Source organism: Lissotriton vulgaris, chromosome 11, assembly GCF_964263255.1.
Source record: "Lissotriton vulgaris chromosome 11, aLisVul1.2, whole genome shotgun sequence".
NCBI lineage: Eukaryota > Metazoa > Chordata > Amphibia > Caudata > Salamandridae > Lissotriton > Lissotriton vulgaris.
In genome coordinates, this window is record NC_141699.1 from 1,066,465,634 (window position 1) to 1,066,489,656 (window position 24,023).

Sequence of the window (24,023 nt, forward strand, 5' to 3'; positions counted from 1 at the left end):
GCCCTTGTGCCGTGCAATGGGGTGCAAGGGCAAACCAAAACCGAAGTGAATTTTATCAAGTCATGCAAGGCCACCTTGCTTGGCCCTGCATGGCTTTATAAATCTAAAGTAGCGCAAACCACTGCCTTGCGTTACTCTGCGGCAGGGGGACGTCCCGTAGATTGAGCATGGGGTTTCCCACGTATCCACCTATGGATTTTGGCACATTCCTAGATTTCCCATGAGTGATAGAGCCGGAATGCATCAAAATGCTACAACCACCCAAGGGAGGCGCAACAAGCATAAATATCTTTATTTCTCCTCGTTTTTTCCCCTTTCTATGTGTGCTGCATTCAAGAAATCGGAAAAAGCCTCAGAGGATTGTTTTTTTGCAGGAGGTGTCCCTTCTTGCACAAAAACAATCCTGTGTGCAGCGCAGCACCTTTGCACCACGGTGCAAGGGTGCCTGCGTTGGTGCTAGGAAGCACATTGTGAACACGTGCAAAGCAAGGACAGGAATGCACAATAGAATGTTAAATACGGCGCATTCCTGCACTCTCCCTGCCATGCAACTCAGTGCAGTTAGGTGTCTTGCTGTGCTATGTTGCATGACATTTTGATAAATATACCCTTCTGTGCTGTAGCAGTCGTATCACCGAATCTTCTACCCGCACAAGTCACCCCACTGCTTTACAAAGTTTGTTTCATTCCTTGCATTAACTTTTCAATTATAGTTTTAGTTTCTACTTCATCTTTAGTGTGTTTTTTATTTTTTATTTTTTATTTTTTTTTATTTTTTACTGTTGTTTAATTTTCTACCACTGAACCTTTTATCATTTGTTGTCCAGTAGCAGGGGAGGATTTCCTGTCATTGATGTGTTCACATTTAGGGCCACCTCCTATAGTTGAGACGCACTCAGGATGGACGGTCGGATGTGGTGCTCTGGTCCTCTCCATTCCCAAATGTTTCTGAGATGGTTCCTGTAGATGAATTTTCCCAGACTACATCGAAAGGATCCTGGTGCCTGGGGAACCATTTCTTGAAAAAGGCGGGAAGCACAGATTTTGAGGTGAGTGAAAAATGGCACAGAAATTAGAGCATCCTCTAGTGGTGCCACACTGGAACCACACCTAGAACTTTGAATGAGTTCAGAAAACAGAGTGAAATACCATTACTAACTTTTATTAGACTGTGACAGGATAGGCTGTCGTAACAAAGAGCATGTTCTTCAAAGACAAAATATATTCCCATCTTGACGGCCAATGAAAACAGTACAATGTAAACCATTCACGATATGAAAGTGCAAAGGCTAGGAACACTTGGATCAGAACCAAAGAACTCACAGTGACAATTCCCAAGAAACAGAACCCTGTGAAAAGTGAGGCTTCACTGGCCCCATCTCGTGGCAATGTACACGCTCCACCGTGCTCTGGCTTGCAGACCGCATCAGATTCCTCTTCCTCCTGCGGGTTTGCACGCGTACCTTCGCGAACGTTGGAGCCCGCCAGCCCTTACTGAAGGACGCTGCCTTCCCACAGCCATGCTTCTGCTACGTTCACTGCATTCTCGCGCACACGCGTACACACACGGTCATGGAGTGGAAGGTAGGTTGAATCCTTCCTTGAGGGCTCATGCTGCAGGTAAGAATGCGAAGGTGAATGGCTTCCAGAGTCGCGGCACCAGTGGTAGGTGGCGTGGTTTTGTTCAAAATACATATGGACAGGTGTGAGTGTAGACTGAGAAGGATATAGGCATCTGGTGGCAGAGAAACCTCTGAGAGTAGTGTCCTGACCCACACAGGCTGAGGCCACCTGAAATGGGAGTGGGTATTCATGGTCTACTGTCAGAAATACGTTTAGTGTATTAGAAACTCTTACGATAAACCTCTCTGAACTTTTCAAAATAAGCACTGGCTCTTAAAGTCACGTATGAGCGAGGGAGGTTTGTGTGATGAGTGGGACATTGTTCAGTGCAGCGCTCAAGTGTATGTGGGTTGGAGCACATTCCTGTCATTTGGGAGGCAATGTGTGGTAGGGCATTGTACTCAGTGCTTGCATGGCATGATCAGCGATACATGGCATTATCAGAGCTTCACGGCGTGGCTTCTGCCTTATCCTTATGAGAACAAGCTACTTAACCCCTTCAGCGCGGCGCGAATTTTCGCGCTGTGCTGAAGGTTCTAAAGAACCAATAGAACCATGATGGAACGGTTCCGTCATGAGCACAGCTCAACCGACGCTCATGACGGAACCGTTCAGTCATGAGCATGGAAGGGGTTAAATACGATGAAACCTGGTTGTTCGTCCATCAGTAGGTTGTTCTACAAGACTGATGCCAGGCTGACCTGTGACCTTGTGACATTTGTCTACTTACTATGAAATATAATTGGACAGGAGTTGTGTGAGATTGTAGGAGAAGGGTTGGTTGGATTGGGTGGAAAAAATACTCTTATTCCAGAAGTGAGTCTTGTTGGTTGTACAGTGTGGCTTGACTCCACCTTGTGTTTGTGTTTTTAGGAGGGATTAGAGCAGGTCTCCAACTCTACTTAGATTCACAGCATATCCTAGTTCTGGCTGTCCTTTTCAGAGGGAAGATGAAGTTTCTTGCAGGCGGAGAAGGACAAACTCATGTCCGTGTAATGCGTTAGGAAGAGATAGGACTGAGAAGGAGAAGATTTCACATTGACCACAGTTGGTACCAGGGACTTGTGGTTGGGAGTGGAGCACTGAGTGCAGGACTTACTTTGTTGCAAGGATTGAGCTTGGGATGTTCTTAGGATGAGGAGGATGGAGGACTTACTCTGGTTCTTCTTGCAGGTGGTGATGAGAAATACCAGGTTGTTTTACAGAGAAGACTTGTGTTCCTACAGTTATCAAGCAAGGAAGATGAGGGGCTCTGTTTCAGAGAGTATGGGGGTTGACAGAACAACATTTCAGACTGCAGATACAGAGGTTTATAGACTGGAGCTCAGGATGAACCTGCGGATATGAGGATAGCAGAGCTCAGGCAAGACGGGCCTTCGATTGAGTCAATACTGTAGGTGAGAACAAGGCTGGAGCTCAGACTCACCTATTGAGTGAGACAAGCTAACCACTGGCTGTTTTTATGAAGATGATGCCAGTAGTCAAGCTCTTTCTGAAGATGGTAGTGAAATGAGGCCCGATTCCAGAAGAGAAGATGCATTTTGAGCTGAGGCTGACCTATCAGTGAACCAAAGGCAGGGCTGGTGCCTGAATGTGTGTGGCTTCAAGGGAAGTGGTGTCTTCACACTCCAGTAAGTTCTCAGTGAATAACAGGTCATCTAGGTGTGCTTTAAATTGGTTTCTACTGCCAATAAATCCTACCTTTCTGACCTACCTCCTAGAAATGTACTACTATGTTGAAATCTCTTCCCATGACTCTGCGGCTCTAGTGTCTTCAACTTACTGATATCTTGAGGCAGCTCGTGGAGCGCCCCCTTTGGTGACAAATCAAAAATGAGTTCTCTGAATAGACACTTGGCCCACCTGTCTCGAAAGGACTCGAGTCAAATTGCATTTTTTACCCATAAACAATCTCTTCAGCCTGGCCATGAGAAAGAAAACATATTCCTTAAGGATGGTCCAAGTTGTGTGTTCCTAAGGCAAGCGAGTGCAAACCAGACCTCATGATTACAAGTGCCAGATGTTGTTGTGTTGTATCAAGGCACGGTTATGAGTGGCCTGGACCTCATGGTGATGAAGGTAGGTGTGAAGAGCAACGCTAAAGAGCAAGTAGGATCTGTGCGTTACAGCAGATATGACAAGCCGAAAGTAACTGAGCCTGGGCCTAAGCACAAGCTCAGCAAAATTAACTTTTTGTTTATTTTCTTGGGAGCTATTAGCTCTACGCGCGTTACTACAGCTTAACTGACCAATGGTCCCTAGAAGACTGCCATTTGGAGCCGATGGTGATGTTTGTGAAACTACTCTGCATCCCTTGGGAGCATCCAAGGAAGCGTGGAGCCTTTTTTGGTGCAGACGTCACAGTCCATCTGGATAATCGCAAAAAGCCAACTGGTAGACCCACAGCACTTCTGTCCATCAGACTGGAAGGATTCATAGCTTGTTTACGGGCTGAGGTTTGAAATATTTTTCTTTGCTTTTTAAAACTAAATAAAAATGACTTCTGGCTTAGACTGGGGGTTATAAAAGAGGTCGGAAGTAGAAGCTGGTGTTAGTGGCATGAGATGTTTGAAAGTCTGAGCTGATAAAGTGGAAGGGAAGAGAAGGGAAGGCAAAGCCAGGAAAGCAGAGGTTTAGGTGAAGAAAGGGAAATGGTAGAAGCAGAATTATTAGAACATTGAAGAGATGTGTAACAAGGATAGTAAAATGCAGCATGTGGATAGATAGGAAGAGAACTAGGGTAACCACAATCATTAGGACATGGAATGGTTGTACAAACAAGCATAGGAAACATAAGCAAATACACATTGAGTTTGCGGCTGGGCTATTAAAATTTTGACTCTTGTTTGAAGATGGTTCTGAAACTGAGAATTGTGCTCGAAGCTTGATTTTTCTGGGAGGCAGGAGACTGAGTTTGAATAGAATACAGAAACGGAGATAAAGAATTGGATTAAGGAGTGGTCACTGAGGATCAAGGTATAGAGTAGGTATGCAAGATAGTTACAGTTTTAAGGGCTATAGCATTGTTGTGGTCAATATTAGGTGCACTGTAGTTGGAACTATTATCTTTATTAGCCCAACACATGTGAAATATTATGACTCAAGAGGTAACAATATCCAATCAAGCACATGCCGCTGAAATCCACCGGTAGCTCGTATCTTGGAGGATAGTTTGATGGGTTTGACGCTTGGGTAAGGAATGTTAGTGGACTCTATGGTAACAAAGATACTAGGATAACACTGACTGAGTGTTAGGTTAGGGCATTGGATGACTCTGGGTATTTTGGTGTTTAGTGCTTTGTGATAATCTAGTGATAAATGTCAGGTTTTGGTGCTGGAATCAACTATGGTTGTAGAAAGGGCATTTTGAAATGCACCTAATATATGTGGTAAGTTTCTGAACACCGAAGAAGGATATGGTTTATGACAGATGTTTTGATAAAGCGAGACTGGCCAGATCATTATGGTAAAAATGTGTTCTTATGAGGCTGCAGGACAGAAGAGGTTAATCACAGAGGGAGAGTGGAGATATTCGTACAGTGGATTAAGGAGAAAGTAATGGAAGGGGAAGAGAGCATTCAGTGTTTGATCAAGTTGAGATTAGATGTGAGGATAAAGTAGGGTTGCATTTTTGGATGGGTTTATTGGAAGAAAACCTAAAATGGTTGCTGACTGGTCAATTATAAGCAGACCAGGAAAGAAAGTTTGGATCAAGGATTTTGTAGATATACGCTTGAGCTTAGTGCCCTGAGCACCAGCCTTACTATGGATCATCTTTAAAATAAAGGCATCTTTGAAGCACAGACGGACTTGAAGGCCCAAGACTAAGCTTTTGCTAGAGAAGCTAGCATTGGGTTACTAGTGGAGGTTGCGATGAGGCAACATGACATTATGAAACAGAAAGTAGTACAATGGTAAAAGGAGGGTAGTATTGTGCTTAGTGTTGCTGAAAGGACAGAGCTGGATATAGTATGGCAAGCATTCTTTGCTGAAAAGACTGAATTAGTTTATGAAGGGCGGTGAGTTGTAGCTTGGGAGATGTTGGCATAGTGTTACATATGAAAGTTAACTTGAAGGACAGGTTCATGGTTTCTTGGAATATATATATTTAAGTTGTATCCTGAGTTTAGGGTTTAAAATAGCAGGATTGAGTGAACAATACAATGAGGATCCGAGGTGGCTTCGAGTTGTGGAAATAGTATATTTACAATCAGTCTGGGGTTATGTCAACCATACAATAAGGGATGCCCAAGCAGAGAGTTAGGTTTCATTGTTGGGCTTCCAACAACAGTGAGTAGCATTATAAGTAAATTCTGGGTCACATACTGAGGATCAATGGAGTGAGAGTAGTGTTATAGAAAATGATTGGGTTCTGCGTGATATATAATCTGAAAGTGGAAACTAGTGTGAGGGCTGTTGCATGATAATCTTAAATTGAGGTCTGTGTCAACCAACAAAAGTTTTATTAATATGTTGGTTAGGCTTGTTCATAGGGTAGGACTGGTTAGTAGAGAGGTGAAGTAGCAGATGGATGTTATGTTTTAGTTGGAAGATGGCAGAATACAGGTAATAGTAGTTGGTTGATTGGGGAGGCAGGGATAGAGATATGAAAGCAACAAATTCAAGAATGGAGTTATTCTGACTGCCTGGAAGAATAAAGGACTAGTCCAAGATTTTTTTTAGAAATAAGGGATGTCCTGTTTTAGTGGAACACAAGGGGAATCATGAATCGCGAGTTTGAAATCCTGTTATTATTAAGATTGAAATGGGCTAAAGAATCTAGCAGGATCAGCCAGTTAAATGCATGCTACTGAGAAATGGGATGACATATAGATCACAAGGTAGGACCCTGGCCAGGTCATCACAGGTGAGTATGACAATAGAAGGGAGTTTGCATCTAGTTCATGGCTACCGTAGGTTGTTTTTATAAGTTAAATGATCATGTGAGATTGCCTCGTTCATGGAAAGTGTAATGTTCGTACGAATATATTTCGCTATAGAACTCGGCATTATGAGCCAAGCTCAACGAATGAGAGTGTGGTATACGTTTTGACATTCCTCCCGTTGCACATCATTCCATTACTTAAAGGTCAGTCAATGTTTGAGCTATATGGAAACATGTTAAGCTTCGTTTGACTGCATTGTGTGAAGCCATTTGACAATATGGGCCGGTCAGAGCATCATGCCATGTTGACCATGTCCTGACATTCTTGATGGCATGTGTCAAAAGACAAGAAAAGGAAGAATTTCTCTTCTATCCAAAGCCCTTGAACTGAGTCCTGGAGCCTTCTTCTCCTCAAATCTCTTGTGGAAAATGTTAGGAGGAGTGAAGGAAAGGAGCCCTTGGTAGAATGATTTTCAAGTGGTCAACTGACTATTAGACCATGAAAGTCATGCAGACTCTGGATGAATAAAGGTGTCTGGAACAGGAGAACAATGGTGAAACCACATTGGATCCCAACCCCACGCTTCCCTTACCGCACCCACCAACACCACCCGCCCACCACCATCACCACTTAAGAAGACAACAGGAACCACTTCATGAAAAAACCCAAACACAACCAAAGAAAAGAAGAGATCAAAAATATCCATTCCTAGCAAAGAAAGAAATAAGGAGGGGTTTGAAGAAATAATTTACGTTGACAGCACCCAAAGCATTTCGTGCAACCATCTGAGACCAATGAAAGCAGACACCAATACAAAAATATAGAGGAAAAAAGATCCGACTCTGGAAAAGGAGGTGGGCTGCATCCCCCCCCCTGAAGTTGACCACACTGGTCCTCCCTACTGCTTTCCAACAAGTCCCCAGACCTCACTACCAAAGGGGTGTAATGAGGGAGAGGACCAAAAGAGGTTGTAGGGATGGAGACAAGACCAGTCCTCTAGGTGTGGCAGGGAGATCCCCCACTTTCTTAGTTTGTAAACTGTATCGTGTTCTTATGGCCTTCTTGTGAAGGCGCTTTCCCTCTGCAATGCGTGCTGAGAGGAACGTAGACACCTGCTTCGTTATTGGCCAGACTTCTTTTTCAGGACCTCAACCCACGTTGGCATGCAATATATAACAAGAGAAGCCCTTGGACAACGACTTTCCGTGGTCGGATGCAGCAAGGTTTGTCACTGAAGATCTCTCCTCCATGTCCCATCCCCTGACTTTCTTCCTTTCTTGTTTCAACCTTTAATCAATATCAGACGTCCACTTGTACTTCTCCCCAACCTGTTACAAACTAGATATCGCCACCATTGCGTACAGTCGAGACAGCGGCCCAATCCGGCACTACTGACCCCCACTCTTTTTCCGAGGCATTCACCAAGTATTCAGGGCTGGAAGAGGAAGAGTGATTACAAATATATGTCCTCATTTTGAACCCACATCTTGCTTGGATTTCCTCTTAAGACGGCAGCATTCCACAAAGCCATGCCAAACAGCCAGTGCCAATGCACTCCTCCCTGTGGAAAAAACAAGCAGGTTGCCTACTGAGCTTGACCCTTGGGCCATTCTGGCAAAAAGTCTTGGAGGCAAGGCATTTGAGCAAAATTCACCACATGCGAAGGACAGACTTCGGCCATTCCGCTGTGTCTGATCCCACGAGGCTCCCACAGCCACCACGCCTTTCATGCAAAGGACACAAAGGTAAAGAAGGTGGAGGGGCGACCACTGTCCCCGGACCACCATCGTGGAACCTCAAGGCGCAAGAAGAAGTGTGGGCACCAAGGCCGGTGCATTGCTCCCACAAATGGAGGTGCCTGTATAGCGCCTCTCGGAGAGGTTGGAATTTGCCCCTTTCCTGAACAGTTGGGTTGGGACTGCGCTGAGGATCTTGAGGTTTGTAGAAGGGGAGGTGGTGACAGGTGAGTAAGCATGCTTAAAACGCACGAGACGTTCAGTGTTCTTCAGCCTCCTCCTCCTCCTCTTCGTCTGCGGCTTCCTCCTCGTCCAGCGACACGACGCCGGAGGAGGCTACGTCGGAGACTTTCCGCCTCACCTGGCAGTCCTCCCCACCCATTTTACAGACTGTGTGGTAGTCCTGGCAGGAAAGAATGTCCTCCTCGGTGGGGGAAAGGCAAGATTCGGTGAAGGACATGGAATAGTTGGAGTCCTCGCACCCTATCTGTCCCAGGCTGCGGAAGGTGTCGGCTGGCGCAAGCTTGGACAAAAGGCCTTCCTCTGCCAGCAGCTTAGCAGCCAGTTCTGTTGGAGATCCCAGTTCCTTAAGGAGGGGGTGGTCTTCCAGACTGCATAGACTGGAGCATAGAGTCTCGGGGGAGACAGTCTGGGAGGTGTCGCTCTCTGGCTCCCAGGAGTGCTGCCGCACGGCGAGTTGGCACAGGCGAGACTGCAGGAAGTCCTTCAGGTAGTTGCTGGCCTGGAGCTGTGTGGCGTTATCTGGAAGAGAAAGGAAGACCAAAGCTTCAGTAAAAGGAAACAAGATGGATGTCCTACCATCATCATCACCACCACCATCAGTGTTTTCAAGAACCCCCTGTGTAATATCTTCATACGGGTCCAATTTAAACCAATTTTCAGAACTCTTTGGATAAAGCTCCCCTTAGAATCCCTCAAAGCCCCCTGTCTAGCATACTCCTTGCAGGTCCTCTGCATACCACCATTCTTAAAAAGCCCATTATACAATAATCTCTTCTAAGACCCTCTGTATAACACCCTGCTCAGAGGCCTTCTGAATGAAAACCTCCTCGCCTGCCTTTGGCAAACCAAGAGAGCTTGCCTCTGCGGCCCTACTTTGATGAAGCTCTCCAGCTCCCCCCAGAGGTCATCTGTATATCACTCATCTAATTGGCCTCAACCAAAAACCTAGGGTTTTTAATACTCTCTGTATAACACTCCCTAGAAGGACATTCTGCTAATAGGCATTCATAGGCATCCTTAACATCCTCCCCTGATGCCCTTTGTTTACCTCTATCCTCACAGACCCTCTTGAAAATGTGCTGTTTGTGAGACCCAGTGAATGACACCCTTACACCTCTCACCTCACAAGGTCACATGTACTACAAAGTCCTTCTGGATTACACCCTTCAAAGGTACCCACTTCGCTTTGGCCGGAGTGGTCGCTCCCAGTGCCCCTGGCGTCAATTGGTATCGTTGGGCAGCGCTTATTGTCGATTTTGCCTCATTACTATTGCCTACAGCTCTGCCTGGCTGCCGCTTTGCTTTTAATGCGCTTTTGATTTTACATCGTAACTTTAACTGCTGTGTTAGCGCGTTTTCCCCAAGCGCTCTGCTGTGCTCCCCCCTCCTCCATTTTGTTTGTTGTTGTCGTCTTGTGCAGCCCGCCCCGCCTCCCAGCTGAGCCGCCCTCCCACAGACTACAAACAGCGCTTCCTTACCTGGAAGCGCTGTGACTCGCTCTTCGCTTTGGCCGGAGTGGTCGCTCCCAGTGCCCCTGGCGTCAATTGGTATCGTTGGGCAGCGCTTATTGTCGATTTTGCCTCATTACTATTGCCTACAGCTCTGCCTGGCTGCCGCTTTGCTTTTAATGCGCTTTTGATTTTACATCGTAACTTTAACTGCTGTGTTAGCGCGTTTTCCCCAAGCGCTCTGCTGTGCTCCCCCCTCCTCCATTTTGTTTGTTGTTGTCGTCTTGTGCAGCCCGCCCCGCCTCCCAGCTGAGCCGCCCTCGCCCCTCCCCCTCCACTATCCATATATGACAGGAGTTCCCGCGCGCAGCGTTTACGCGCAGCGACCGCGCCCAACTCGCGCCGAAGGTGCGCCAAAGGTAAGCCTGTCTATGCCCGTCCACGCCTGGACCGCGCCCAGCGCCATACCCCCTGGCCCTCGCTTTGCCCAGCCCTCCCGCATTACCTACGATGCCACCACCCTCCTAGCCCTCAACCCCGGCCGCTCCTCCAACTGCGTCCAAGCCGCTCCTGGACACACTCATGGACCTTTCTCATGCTACTCCTGCAAATTCATCAGTACCGTCACCAACTCCGCTACGCTCACACCTCAGATTCCCAACCCTAACCGCCTACAATGCATCCTTCTCAACACCCGATCCGTCCACAGGCACGCCATTGACCTATGGAATCTACTAGACACCATCTCTCCAGACGTCGCCTTCCTAACAGAAACATGGATGAACGCTTCCTCCACCCCAGACATCACCATTGCCATCCCTGAAGACTATAAGATCACACGCAAGGACCGTACCGGCCACACAGGAGGAGGAATCGCTATCGACCATAAAAAATCAATCCACATCTCAACCAGCTCCGACGTCAATCTCGCCAACTCTGAACACCTTCACTTCCAGATCCACATCGACCCCAAGACCACACTCAGAGGCACCCTCCTATACAGACCACCAGGACCCCGCGCACAATTCAGTGAAGACATCACGGAGTTCATCACTCCACACGCGCTCCCCTCCAAAGATTACATCCTTCTGGGAGACCTCAACTTTCACCTTGAAAAGCTCAACGACCGCAACACCACCACCCTCTTGGACAACCTCGCCAACCTCGGACTCAAACAACTGGTCACTTCCCCCACCCACATCGCAGGTCATACTCTCGACCCTATTTTCACCTCCAGCAATCACGTCTCCTTCAGCCACACTACGGCTCTCCTTTGGACTGACCACAGCTGCGTCCACTTTACCTACAACAAGCCTAAACCCATCAACCACCCCCAACCAACTCTGCAAAGAAACTGGAACAAAATCACCATCGACCAGATCTCCTCATCGCTCCTTCTAAACACCCCAGCCCACTCTTCGAACCCAGACCAAGCCGCCGCCAACTTCACCCTATGGTTATCCAACAGCGCCGACATCCTAGCACCACTGAAAAAACGTCAAAGCAAACCTGGCAGCAAGAAGGCCTCATGGTTCAACGATGATCTTAAGAAGTCCAAGAAACTCTGCCGCTCCCTTGAAAAGGCCTCGAAAAAAGACCCAACCACTAGCACCAAGGACGCCTTCAAAAACGCCACCCGCATACACTACCAACTAATCCGAAAGGCCAAGAAAACAGCATTCAAGGATCGGCTGGATAACTACGCCCACAACAGCAAGGAACTTTTCAACATCGTCAAGGAATTTACCAATCCCTCGGCCAACTCCAACGACATCACCCCCTCTCAAGCCCTCTGCGACTCCCTAGCTTCATTCTTCCACAACAAAATTGCAGACATCCACAACAGCTTCGACAACCAACCCGGAGACCAACCCACCCAACCATATGCTGAACATTCACCCCCCTTGAACACCCTTAACGACTGGAACCCAATCTCCACTGAGGACACCATCCGCCTGATGAACTCCATCCACTCAGGATCCCCCACAGACCCATGTCCTCACCACATCTTCAACAAAGCAGACTCCGTCATAGCCCCGCACCTCCGAGACGTCATCAACTGCTCCTTCAACTCCGCCACCTTCCCGGAAAGCTGGAAACACGCTGAACTCAGCGCCCTCCTGAAGAAACCCACAGCTGACCCCACCGAACTCAAAAACTACCGCCCTATCTCACTCCTTCCATTCCCGGACAAAGTCCTTGAAAAAGCGGTCAACAACCAGCTCGCCGCATTCCTCGAAGCCAACAAATCCCTCGACTCCTCACAGTCTGGATTCCGAGCAAAACACAGCACTGAGACCGCCCTCATCGCAGCAACAGACGACATTCGAACTCTACTGGACAATGGAGACACAGTCGCCCTCATTCTCCTCGACCTCTCTGCAGCCTTCGACACAGTCTGCCACAGCACCCTTTTACAACGCCTCAGAAACATCGGAATACAAGGAAAAGCACTTGAATGGATCACCTCGTTCCTCACCGGAAGAACCCAGAGAGTCCGCCTTCCATCATTCAAGTCCGAGGCCACTGAAGTCATCTGTGGCGTACCACAAGGATCCTCACTCAGTCCCACCCTCTTCAACGTATACATGAGCCCCCTCGCGGCCATCGCCCGCCAACACAACCTCAACATCATCTCCTACGCGGATGACACTCAACTGATCCTTTCACTCACCAATGACCCTAGCACCGCCAAAACTAACCTACACGAAGGAATGAAAGAAGTTGCCGAATGGATGAAACACAGCCGTCTGAAACTGAACTCAGATAAAACAGAAGTCCTCATCTTAGGTACATCCCCCTCTGCATGGGACGGCTCTTGGTGGCCAGAGGCCCTTGGAAAAGCACCCATCCCGACAGACCACGCACGAAACCTGGGCGTCATCCTGGATTCCTCACTCTCGATGAACAGACAAGTCAACGCCGTTTCTTCATCTTGCTTCAACATTCTTCGCATGCTCAAAAAAACATTTCGCTGGATCCCCACCGAAACCAGAAAAACGGTCACCCACGCTCTGGTCACGAGCCGACTGGACTACGGAAACACCCTCTATGCCGGTACCACCGCAAAACTCCAGAAAAAACTCCAACGCATCCAGAACGCTTCAGCCAGGATCATACTAGACATCCCGCGTAAAGAACACATCTCTGGTCACCTGAAAAACCTCCACTGGCTCCCCGTCAATAAGAGGATCACTTTCCGACTTCTAACCCACGCACACAAAGCACTCTACGAAATCGGACCAGAATGCCTCAACTCACGTCTGTCCTTCTACACCCCCTCCCGCCAACTACGATCTTCCAGCCAAGCCCTCGCCACTGTACCTCGCATCAACAAGACCACCGTGGGAGGTAGATCCTTTTCATACCTGGCAGCTAAAACATGGAACTCACTTCCCACTTACCTTCGCCTTACCCAGAACCACCTAGCATTCAGAAAGCAACTTAAAACGTGGATATTTGACAAGTAATCCTCCTCCCCTCCCTAAGCGCCTTGAGACCCTCTGGGTATGTAGTGCGCTATATAAATTTTATGACTTGACTTGACTTGACATCTCTCTACAAGAAGAAGCATATTTACCAATATGTCATTCAGCGCAGCAAGTCTCCTTCTGCACTGCGTGATGGCGAAAGGGCCAGAATGCACCATATTTAACACAATACGGCACATTCTAGCCTTTTACCAGCGCTGGCGCACAATGAGCTGCCAACGCAGGCACTCTTGCACTATGGCACAAGGATGCCTGCATGGTAAGCAGGATTGTTTTTCTGCTGTACGGGCCACCTTCCTGCACAGAAACAATCCCCGGAGGCAGTTTTCTCTTTCTATGTGTGCTGCAGAATGCCTCCCTGCGGCAGAGAAACGCAACACGGTGATTTGCGCTGCGTTGCGTTACACTGGATTTATCAAGACACTCCGGGCCATGCAAGGTGGCCTTGCGTAGATTGATAAATTGCATTTAAGAGTTGGGTCGTGCATGCACCCCGCTGCGTGGTGCAAAAGCAACACAACCCTTTGCAGAAATATGGCCCAAACTCTTTGTTTAACATACCTTTGGGGGGTTTCTGTACTGATGCTTTCCTCAGGTCCTCTGCATAGCACGTTTGTACAGTCCCCCTAAGGCACGCCATGTTGTGTCTATCGTAATCTTTGGAATGATTCTCTTCCACAAGAGAGATTCTGTAATACAGAATATTATGTCCAGATCAACCCTAACAATTAGTACTCACCAGTCGTGCCCCTGCCACTAAGCGTTCAGCCGGAGGCAGCCTTATCTGCTGGTGTGGTGAAGAAAGTGCCCCATCAGCCAGTGCTTTGCAGGGATCCCCCATGTGTTTGAGCAGGGTATAGGTAGATGTCTGAGGGTATTAAGGTATAGGTATATGTGTAGAGGTATTAGAATACAGGAAGGGCAGATGTGCTAAGGTATACGTAGGGCTGAAGTTCCAGGGCAGATGTTTGCCAGTTTTATGCAGGATTCTCCCTGTTAAGCCAGTACTGTCCAGGTGTCACCGCTTTGAAAAAGTATTGTACAGGTGTCACCTCAGTTGCAATTATGAGATATGTGGCGTAATGGTCGTACCTCAGGTAGTATTTGTAGGGGTGTCCCCATTCTTGGGAAAGCCGCTTCTCTGCAACCTTAAGCAATAGTCCAGTACCAGGCACCGTACCTCTTTAAAGTCTCAGACTGGACCTCTGATGGAGCACAAGGGCTATTCCATCCCAAGATACTCCACAGTCAGTACTACTACTCAAGTATTTGAGGAACCAATGCTTGGTTACAGTAACTTGCTTGATGGAAAGTTGCACTTTAGAGAACCATTCAGCCAGATTACAGCCAGGATTGCACCCGGGATCCGCTGGAACCAGGCACTTTGCTATGTCTTCTATTGCTTTTAAGACTTTTTTTGCAGTAATCCCATATCTTGGCCCTTCTCTCAATGCAAGGATCTAATCCCTTCAATTCACGTTTTACTCGAAGGGCCATTGAGCGGCAATGCATGCGGCCTCAAAGTTCAGTGAGAATTGTTTCCTAAACTAAGTGGCTTTGCAGACGGCTTCTTCTCTGAGGCATTTTTGGTGTCCGCATTCTAGCATTGTAATAAGTGCCTCTTTGGCACTTTAGGCTCTCCTTGCCTTTTAGGTGCTATTTGGGCCATTGCTTGGAGGACGGAGGCAATAGTCTTAGCTGCTTAGTTCTGACGGAGGCAATAGTCTTACCTGTGCTTAGTCCTGCTCTAGCGCTGGGACGCCTCTTTGCCGAGGCAGCCATACGCTTTACAAGTATTTTAATCTAATCTAATCTAATCTAATCTTAGTGTCTGATTAAGTTTGGACTACTGTAGTCTCTGTAACGTACACCCAACATATTACGACTTTGGAGGTTGGACCACCACTGGACCGCTGCTTCTGCCAGGGATCCGTAATCTGCAGCAGTAGCACAGCGGTCAGAGGAAGTAATATGCTGGGGGTGCCGCAAGAATAAACTCGTAATCCGGCGGGCGGTCTGATTACGGATTTGGCGGTCTGCCTGCAAGGAGCTGATGTGGTTAGCCCCCAGGAAGACCATCAAACTCGTAAGCACGCCCTTAGTAATGAAAGCTATCGATACGCTATAAAATGGGCCACTGCACGTATGGGCCAGTTGGGGAGCAAATGATGTGGAAAACACAACAAGCACGTTATGCGGCACAAGGAGGCATATTCCATGGCAGCATTACTTCGCTATTTTAACACTCATTAGTGCTGCATGGATAAAAGGTTCATCTTACTAGGACCAGTTTAACACATAAAACGAGAAAGCAACAAAAAAAGTTGACTAGTTAACTTTTGTAAAGGGCTTGACACTGTGTGGCCCTTTTATGTCCTTTTTTTACCTTTCTTTTGGTCCCTATGAGCTAGGAACAGTTTTTTTCGTTAACATTTTAAATTATGCAGCAGATGGTGAATTAGGTGCAAGACAAATACATAACTATGTGAAACCTCTCCAGAATCACATAATTCCAGTGGCCCCGGCTACAAGGGAATGAGCATGAATCGATACAAAGGGCCATATAAAAAAAAAAAATACACGCAACGTAGCGCAGCACCCAAAGAGGCTTTACTGCGTTGCGTGACAGGGAAGGAGCAGGAGAGCGCCATAGCAACAGAGATATGTCACTCTCCTTTCCTCAATCTAACGCCAGTGCTGATTTCAGCTGCCGAGCGCCAGGCACAAACTTTAGCGCCATAGCGCTAAGAAGTGTGCGTGAGTCTTGCATAGGTTATGTTCAGGAAGAGTATTCTTCCTGAACAAAATAGCACGCCTAGACAAGTCTAAAAGTTCTTCCCACTTTAATGTGTGCTGCACCGTGCAGCGCGCATTCAAAGTCAGAAAAGACAGGAGAATTAAAAACATCTCTCCTGTTAGCGCTTCCTCTGAAGGGGTGTTAACTTTTGGCGCTATACCCGGCGTACAATTCTTTGTAGATAGGGTTTTGCGTCAAGAGGCATGGGTGGTTGCATTTGAACGCCCATGTAGCACCCATGTAACACCCCCTCAGCGCTTCGTAACGCAAAGCAGTGCTTCGCGCTACTTTTAGGGAACTTTCAAGCGCAAAACAAGTTTTGCACTGGAAAGTGAGCTTGTTAGCATCATTTTTGTGAAGCTAACCCAGTGCAAAATGTTTGAAAATCTACACCCCTAGCCTCTAAATTCTGTGAAATAGACATCCAAATTATATGAACTACTTTAGTGCAAAAGGATAAAACGGGCATGTCTGAGAAAAAACCCACTTTATTTCTATATTTTCAATATAGAATATGTTGAAATGTTTGATGAAATATTAGGGTTATAACACAGTGACATGTTTTCAGGTGTCATGGTATGCCTTAATAATACTAAAGATTGAGTGGTGAGATTTTTTTTTAATCATGCATTTTAAAATGAGAATTTTGTACAATATATTACTTTGTTCCACATTTATATTAAAAAAGTGATTTATTTTTAGCTCCCAGGTAAAAAGTCCAACTAAGAGTTAGTCAGGCTGAGACACAGATATTGAAGTCACAGACCCCTAAAACATTTATCTGAGACTAAAGTTCTTGCGGAGCTAATATTAATATCTTTTAAGTAGTCCCAGGTTTTTTTTGTTAACACAAATGTAATCTTGCCTCAGTCCCGATTATTGGGTTATGCATATTTTATATACTTTTTCTTGCTCTCACACTTTTACTTTCTGCTTAAATTTCCCTGCAGGAAGAAGTGTTGGAGAACAACACGTAAAGTTGGCTATGTGCTTTGCCTGATTGCGCTTGCAAAGATCCCTGCGCGACATTAAAAAAAATACTGAAATGCATCCCGTTTCCCTTTAAGGAAAGCGGCTGCATTTGAAAAACAAAATGCTTTATTTAAAAAGCAAAAACAGACATGGTGATCTGCTGACCCGAGCAGGCCACCATCCCTGTGAGTGCAGGCCATTCCCAATGGGTCGCATAGCGAGACCTACCTCACGATTATTAGTGAGGTAGGTCTATTTGCGACCCACTGGGAATCACAAAATGTGTCTAAGGGCCATATGTATCATCATCACCATTTGCGATTTCTAAATAGCGATTTTTAAGGAATCGCTATTTAGAAATCGCAAAATGGTATGTATATAGAAAATCGCTATTTTTTAGCGATTTCCAAATATTCCTTATTTGCGTAATCTCAATTTGCGAATTCGCAAATAAGGAATAATTTCCCATTCATTTCTATGGGCCAGGAGGCCCATAGGTATGACTGTGAAATAATTCTTAATTTGCGAATTCAGAATTAGCTAATCGCAATTTGAGAATTATTTCAAGGGCGCAGGGGTGTCTCAAGGACACCCTGCTGCACCCTTGAAAATTAAATGTGTGTGCATATGGCGCACATACATGCCCAATGGGCATGTATGTGCGTCATATGCCACCCTTAGAAATGCAAAATTGTGCATATATACAAGAAATCGCAAATTACCACCAACTACAAGTTGGTGGTAATTTGCGATTTTTAAACCTGAATTCGCAATTTTGAAATGCTTCATACATAGCATTTAAGGAATCGCAATATTGCGATTCCTTAAATGCTTAAGCAAAATAAGGAATCGCAATTTTTTGCGATTCCTTATTTTGCTAATTTTTCTTACATTTCAAAATCGGTAAAAAGGACGTTTGCGATTCGCTAGGGCTGAAATTCTGCGAATTTCGGCCTTAACGAATCGCAAAAGTCTTGATACATATGGCCCTAAGACACATTTGTACATGGGTGTTTGTGATTGCCTTATTACGAATCACAACAATTCGCAATTAGGAAATCACAAACTGACTTTTATGTACAGCTGGCCCTTATTACCCCTAAATTAACAAGACCACAAAGAGAAGTTAAGCACAATATTTATTGATAGTTCCATATAATATCTATGCTTGCATGCTATGGCAGGCCTTGACCATCACATTTGTAAAGGAACAGAGTACACATTTTAAAACGCTGAAAAACTGTTCTGAAATCAAAAATATGGCCTCATAGGTGTGTCTTGACTCCTGCTCTCCGCACAGCTTTATATTGACACAGCTTTGCAGTTCCCTTTTGCAATATTTGCACAGCTGTTGCTGCTTAATTTGCCTCCTCCTGAGCCACTGTAGCTGTGAGACTGAGGACAACCTGTGTAGTTTGCCTCTATTTTTCATCTTTTGCACTTTTTAGATTATTTTTAAGGCTGTACTGTTATGCGCCATATCGTTTTGCAGCCGTCAGTGCGGTTTTTCAGCAGCACAAAAATATGGGCCCAGTGGTTAATTTGTAAAAAAAAAAAAAAAAGTGCTGGAGCTCTCGTCAGGAGGCAGCTTGCGTTAGCCCATTTCTCCTTTTAGCACTGCCTAAAACTGAACCATGAAAGTGGGGAGAGAATGCCGCGTGATGGCCAGAGATGCCGACTTCGTAGCTGGAGAACCAGGTCTGAGTCTCAGCTTTGGCCAAACATCCTGACATTCTGGGCAAATCCCTAAATCTCCCTGTGAATGAATGTGCACTTAACTGGTGCTCATGAAAAGCACAGGTGTTGATGATTAAGTGTTAAGTGCTGGTGCTCAGCACCTAAAACCACTGGCTCAAATTAAGCACTGTATGGGCCACATGTGTCAAGTTCTTTTCCGGTCACAAATGGGCTGATTCGCAGAATCGGGATAAACTCTATTCCCAATATTGCTGCCTCAGCCCTCCAAGAATCGATCAAAATAGCACAAGGGCACTATTTAGCAACATTTTATATGCTGCTAAAAATTTATATAAAACTTGGTGCAAATTTATATAAAACTTGGTGCAAATTAACACCCCCTGGGTTCTTTTTTCAATATAGACTCTACAGTCTTGGTGAACTATAGCCCCTGCAAAAACATTTTAACAGGCTCTGAATAGTTAAAAGCTGTTAAGAAAAAAGAGTTAAGGAAGCTAAAAAAAATCTGTGGAAGTCACAACAGTGGTATATAAGAATGAAGAAAGAATTGTCCTAGCAGGAGAAATGGCGCGGAGATCCCAGAGAATGAGTTTGTGATTGACCCATAGCGCCTGATTGAGTTTGGCAGACAGGTTACTCCATCACAAACGTGACGGAAATTCCATCCGCGATATTTGAGTGCCATTTTATCCAATGGAATATAACGGAACTCGGAATATGGGTGGATGTGATATCAGTCACGTTTGTGATGGAATAACCCGAACGTGATGGATATCCCATACGCCATATTACGAGTTCCATTATATCCAATGGAATATAATGGAACTCGTAATATGGGTGGACGGGATATCTGTAACGTTTGGGATGGAGTAACCCGAGCGTGACGGATACCCGTATGCCATATTATGAGTTCCATTATATCCAATGGAATATAACGGAACTCGTAATATGAGTGGACGGGATATCCGGTGTCGGCAGCAGGGTAGGTCGTACGCTTGAGAGCGTTGCACACGCTGGACCCAATCGGTGTCCTTATACCACCGGCTACTGTGGCAAACAATATTTGTGGGCAGTATAGGTCTACTATGAAAGTACGGAGTATGTAGTTTCCACTTACCTTGTAGTGTAGATAGTGTGACGCTGATCCTGAAGAAGTGTCCTGATCAATTCGACATTTGAGACACGAAACATGTTGATCACTTGAGAGTAGGGCTCATACCACTAGACACTTTACGACTAGTTTTTCGGCACTCTCTATCTTTTAATTAGGCAGTTTACCTTCAGAATAAAGTTTGGCTAGGACTAACTGACCTATTTTAACTCACTATTCCCTTACATCTACACACACTAGGCCCCTCACCCCTACTGCACCCACCGGCAGGAACAAAAGATCCCCGTTAAAGAGCCCCGGTTCCGGGTGCCCGTCGGGTATTGCATTGCCGACCTGACGAGGGGCAGGCTCAAATGATGAAGCATGACACCTAGCTTGCTGGGTGTGTGAGAGCCCTAGTTCCGACAAGGAGAATTTCCTCTCCTTCCCTCACACATCAGTGGTCCTCCAGTGACCCTACTACCTTCTCATGCTCTAACCTTCCTACATACTAACCCAGAGGAACTTCGTACCTATCTTGCAACACAGCTTCCTGGGGCATGTATGCTGGACTTCGGTAAATGGGTAGACGGGATATCTGTCACGTTTGTGATGGAGTAACCCGAAAGTGACGGATATCCCGTACACCATATTATGAGTTCCATTATATCTAATGGAATATAATGGAACTCGTAATATGAGTGAACGGGATATCCCTCACGTTTGTGATGGAGTAACCCAAACGTGATGGAGATCCTGTACGCCATATTATGAGTACCATTATAGCCTATGGAACATAAGGGAACTCGTAATATAGGTGGATGGGATATCTGTCACGTTTGTGATGGAGTAACCCGTCCATAAAACTCGTAATCGGGCCCTAAGTGTGAAACAAGATTTAAGAGTCCAAAGGAGAGAACCACCCATTCTCTGAAGATGAAGTTGCGCCAATTTCACACTCACACGTCGAATTAGCTACCATTGTTATCACCTGGTGTAAAAACACAAGTGCCTACTACATTGTTTTGGCACTTGATTTATTCACCATTATTTTAACAGATGGTGAATAACATTTCAAACTATATTTGAGCTAATTAATTTTCCACATTAATACACCCATTTTTCTTTTGCCATTACAATTACCGCCAGCTTAACCTAGTATTTACCGCTGATGCAAAGTCCTAAAAATGCAGTTCCCTCTCAGCTATATACAGGTTCTAGTGTAAACACGGATGTACATCCCATTTGCACCTATTTTGGTCCTAGCTTCAGGTTCAAAAGTAATGCGATAATTTTATAATACTTCTGTTGAAATATGTATAGGTATTGCATCATTTATATGGCAAAAATATTTCATCATTTTAACTGTTCGTCGATATCCCTCTTCTTTTACAACTTTGCTATAAAAATTGTTTTTCAACTACATGTCTTTATTTGTATTTACTTTTTCTGATGTAACATCCTATTGTTTTATCTACTGTGATAATGTTTTTCTGCCCTATCAGTTCAAAGTAAAACAAAATATCATGCTAAATCGTGAATATTGTATGAACTCTCAATTTGCCGTTTTTTGCGATTCCCACATGAGTTGCAAAGTACCTGCCTCGTTAATATGCATGATGCAGGTCGCAATTTGCGACCCATTGGGAATTTTCCGGCACTCACAGGGATGGTGGCCTGCTGGGCTCAGCAGACCATATTGTCTGTGACTGCTTTTTCAATAAAGCAGTTCTGTTTTTTTTTTGTTTAAACGTAGCACGTTTCCCTTAAAGGAAAACAGGATGCATTTATAAATAAAACGTGAAACGTTTCAGTTTCATTTTTTAAGAGCAGGCAATGGCCTGTAGGACCTCTGCCTGCTCTTAAAAAACATTTTCACTGCCAATCACAAAGGTGAAGGGGTCCCCTTTGGGGCCCCTTCCCGTTTACGACTCGCTTACCACCAATTTGAAATTTGTGGTATATGCCATTGTTTTGCAATCTCGTTTGCAGTCGCAAAACATTCTTACATTCCCCTGCTATTGGGAAAACCTATTTTGCCAGTTAGTAACCGGTTATGCCTCACAAAATAGATTTGGTACACGCTACAACCCTTTTTAGCGGTCACAAATGGGCCGATTTGCCGTTTGCGACCACTAAAAATGGTCGTATATCTGGCCATTAGAGTCCCAAATAGGGACAGTTTGGTAGTGGGGCCAAGGGCAGAACAGATGTGGCGAGGGCTGCAGAAGTAACAGCTGCAAAAGCTTCTTTCAAAGAGGTCTGGCACAGTGACCGCCGCCGGCTCGCTCGCGCGAGCAAAGAGAGTCAAGATCAACACAGCTGTGCGGAAAAGCACTATGTAAATGAGCATGGTAGGAAATATTGCTGTACAGCACATTTCTAGAGACTTAAATAATGTATGAGCTTTATATAAGTTGTAGGTGCCAACATCACAGCCTCAGCAGCAGATAAACACACTGGCTGCTGCGTTTAAAAATGTTAACTTATCTATGGGGAAGCAGCTTGGGGCATGTGTACAAATAAAAAGCATATTTCACAAAGAGTATGTTTTGGAAAAAAAAAACATGCAATGCATTGCAGGGCCAACATAAATGTTTATGTTCCTGGTGGTGACCAAAAGGTCAAAGAAAACCGATGTACTTATATGATTAAATATTTTTAGCTATAGGCAAAATTCAACCTGGCTGGCAACATTTTATGAAGTAGACAAATTGGACCCCTAGGAACCTGCAACATTTGTAGCTTTGAAAAAGATTTGCGTGCGGGTGAAAGTTCCTGCCAAAATACAAAAATGAAGGTCATTCATTGGTCCCTCAAACTTTTTTTGGGGGTAGGAGAGATCCTATTTAAACATTCACAAACCTCAAATTTCGAAAAGTTTTAAAAAGTGTGTAAAATCTAACAAAACTAATGTTTCTAATTTACAGTGTTCCAATATATTTATCAAGTGGGCTCTATCTTGAACAAGGCTCTATTTAGTTTTGTGGAGGTGTGGGTGTGAAGTGTCAACTGGTGCAACAGAATTTGAGGGGCCCCCCTGTAAAGTACATGTAGGGTGCACCCCACACTCCACACACAGTCAGGAGCTCTCAGGCCAGGGATATGGCGGGCTGTGCACGGTGCCGGCCCCCCCTCCCACGCTGTGGGGGCTTTTGTTACACCACTGACTTGAACTTTAGGGTTTCCCTCAACGGTACATGTTTATGTGCATTTCAAAAATTCTAAGGTGAACCACATCTTGGAACGCCTTCTCCCACTCTTGATTGGGAACTATTACTTTGTATTCATTGGGGCGGAGAAATGCACAGCATTCCCTTTGTGAAATCCTGCCAGGCATAAACAATATATTTTCACCTGGAAGTGTAGGCTTACAGCTAGAACTACTCTTGTGAACAGAACACCTAACACTCTAACTCCTATGATGCCCCCATCAAAAGCCGCCTTTACTCTAGGATCATGCTGTCATGTCCCGGACTATCCTTTGTGTAGTACTTTGAATGGGAAAAGATAAGTGCAGGTATTCATTAAAAAGAGCTAGAGGTGCTGCGAGTGGGCGGGGGTAGGGGCAGGGCAAAGCACATGACATGGTGATACCTAATGACTTCTAGACCAGTTGCAGCACATACCAAAACACATGATAAACATGTTTATATAAACAAAACATGTTAACTTGTTAAACTAAATGAAGGCCAAATGCAATGATATGTTAACATGTCCTTGTTTTGTAATATTTGCAGCTTCTTCATGCCATACTGTTATTTGATGTTGTTTTGACACAATACTATATATTCTTGAGTGTGCACACACACAAGAAGAAACAAGCACACAAAGAATTCCACACATTTCCTGCGAGTGTCCACATTCTCTTCCTCTTTCTCTCGCTTTTCTCTCACTTAAAAAAAAAAAACACAGAGACAAGCAGGCAAGCACACAGACATAGTCAGACACTCGCACAAAAGACTCAGGTGGGATTAAAGCCATTTTTAGGTCTCGCGACCTATCGATGTGCGCAAGCGTATCGAGCGGAGCGAGAATT

General features: G+C 45.3%; 1 protein-coding gene across 4 annotated transcripts in view; it reads right to left on the minus strand.

Annotated features, from left to right (window-relative positions):
- Nucleotides 1-1,146: 1,146 nt before the first annotated feature.
- The window catches only part of FAM131A (family with sequence similarity 131 member A), a 469,936-nt gene continuing 447,059 nt past the window's right edge, over nt 1,147-24,023 (minus strand). For all 4 annotated transcript variants that reach the window (XM_086944446.1, XM_086944445.1, XM_086944448.1 and 1 more), the window contains one exon: nt 1,147-9,007. In XM_086944446.1, coding sequence (XP_086800572.1) covers nt 8,505-9,007 — 503 coding nt within the window. In that variant the 3' untranslated portion in view covers nt 1,147-8,504. The remainder of the gene's footprint in view (nt 9,008-24,023) is intronic.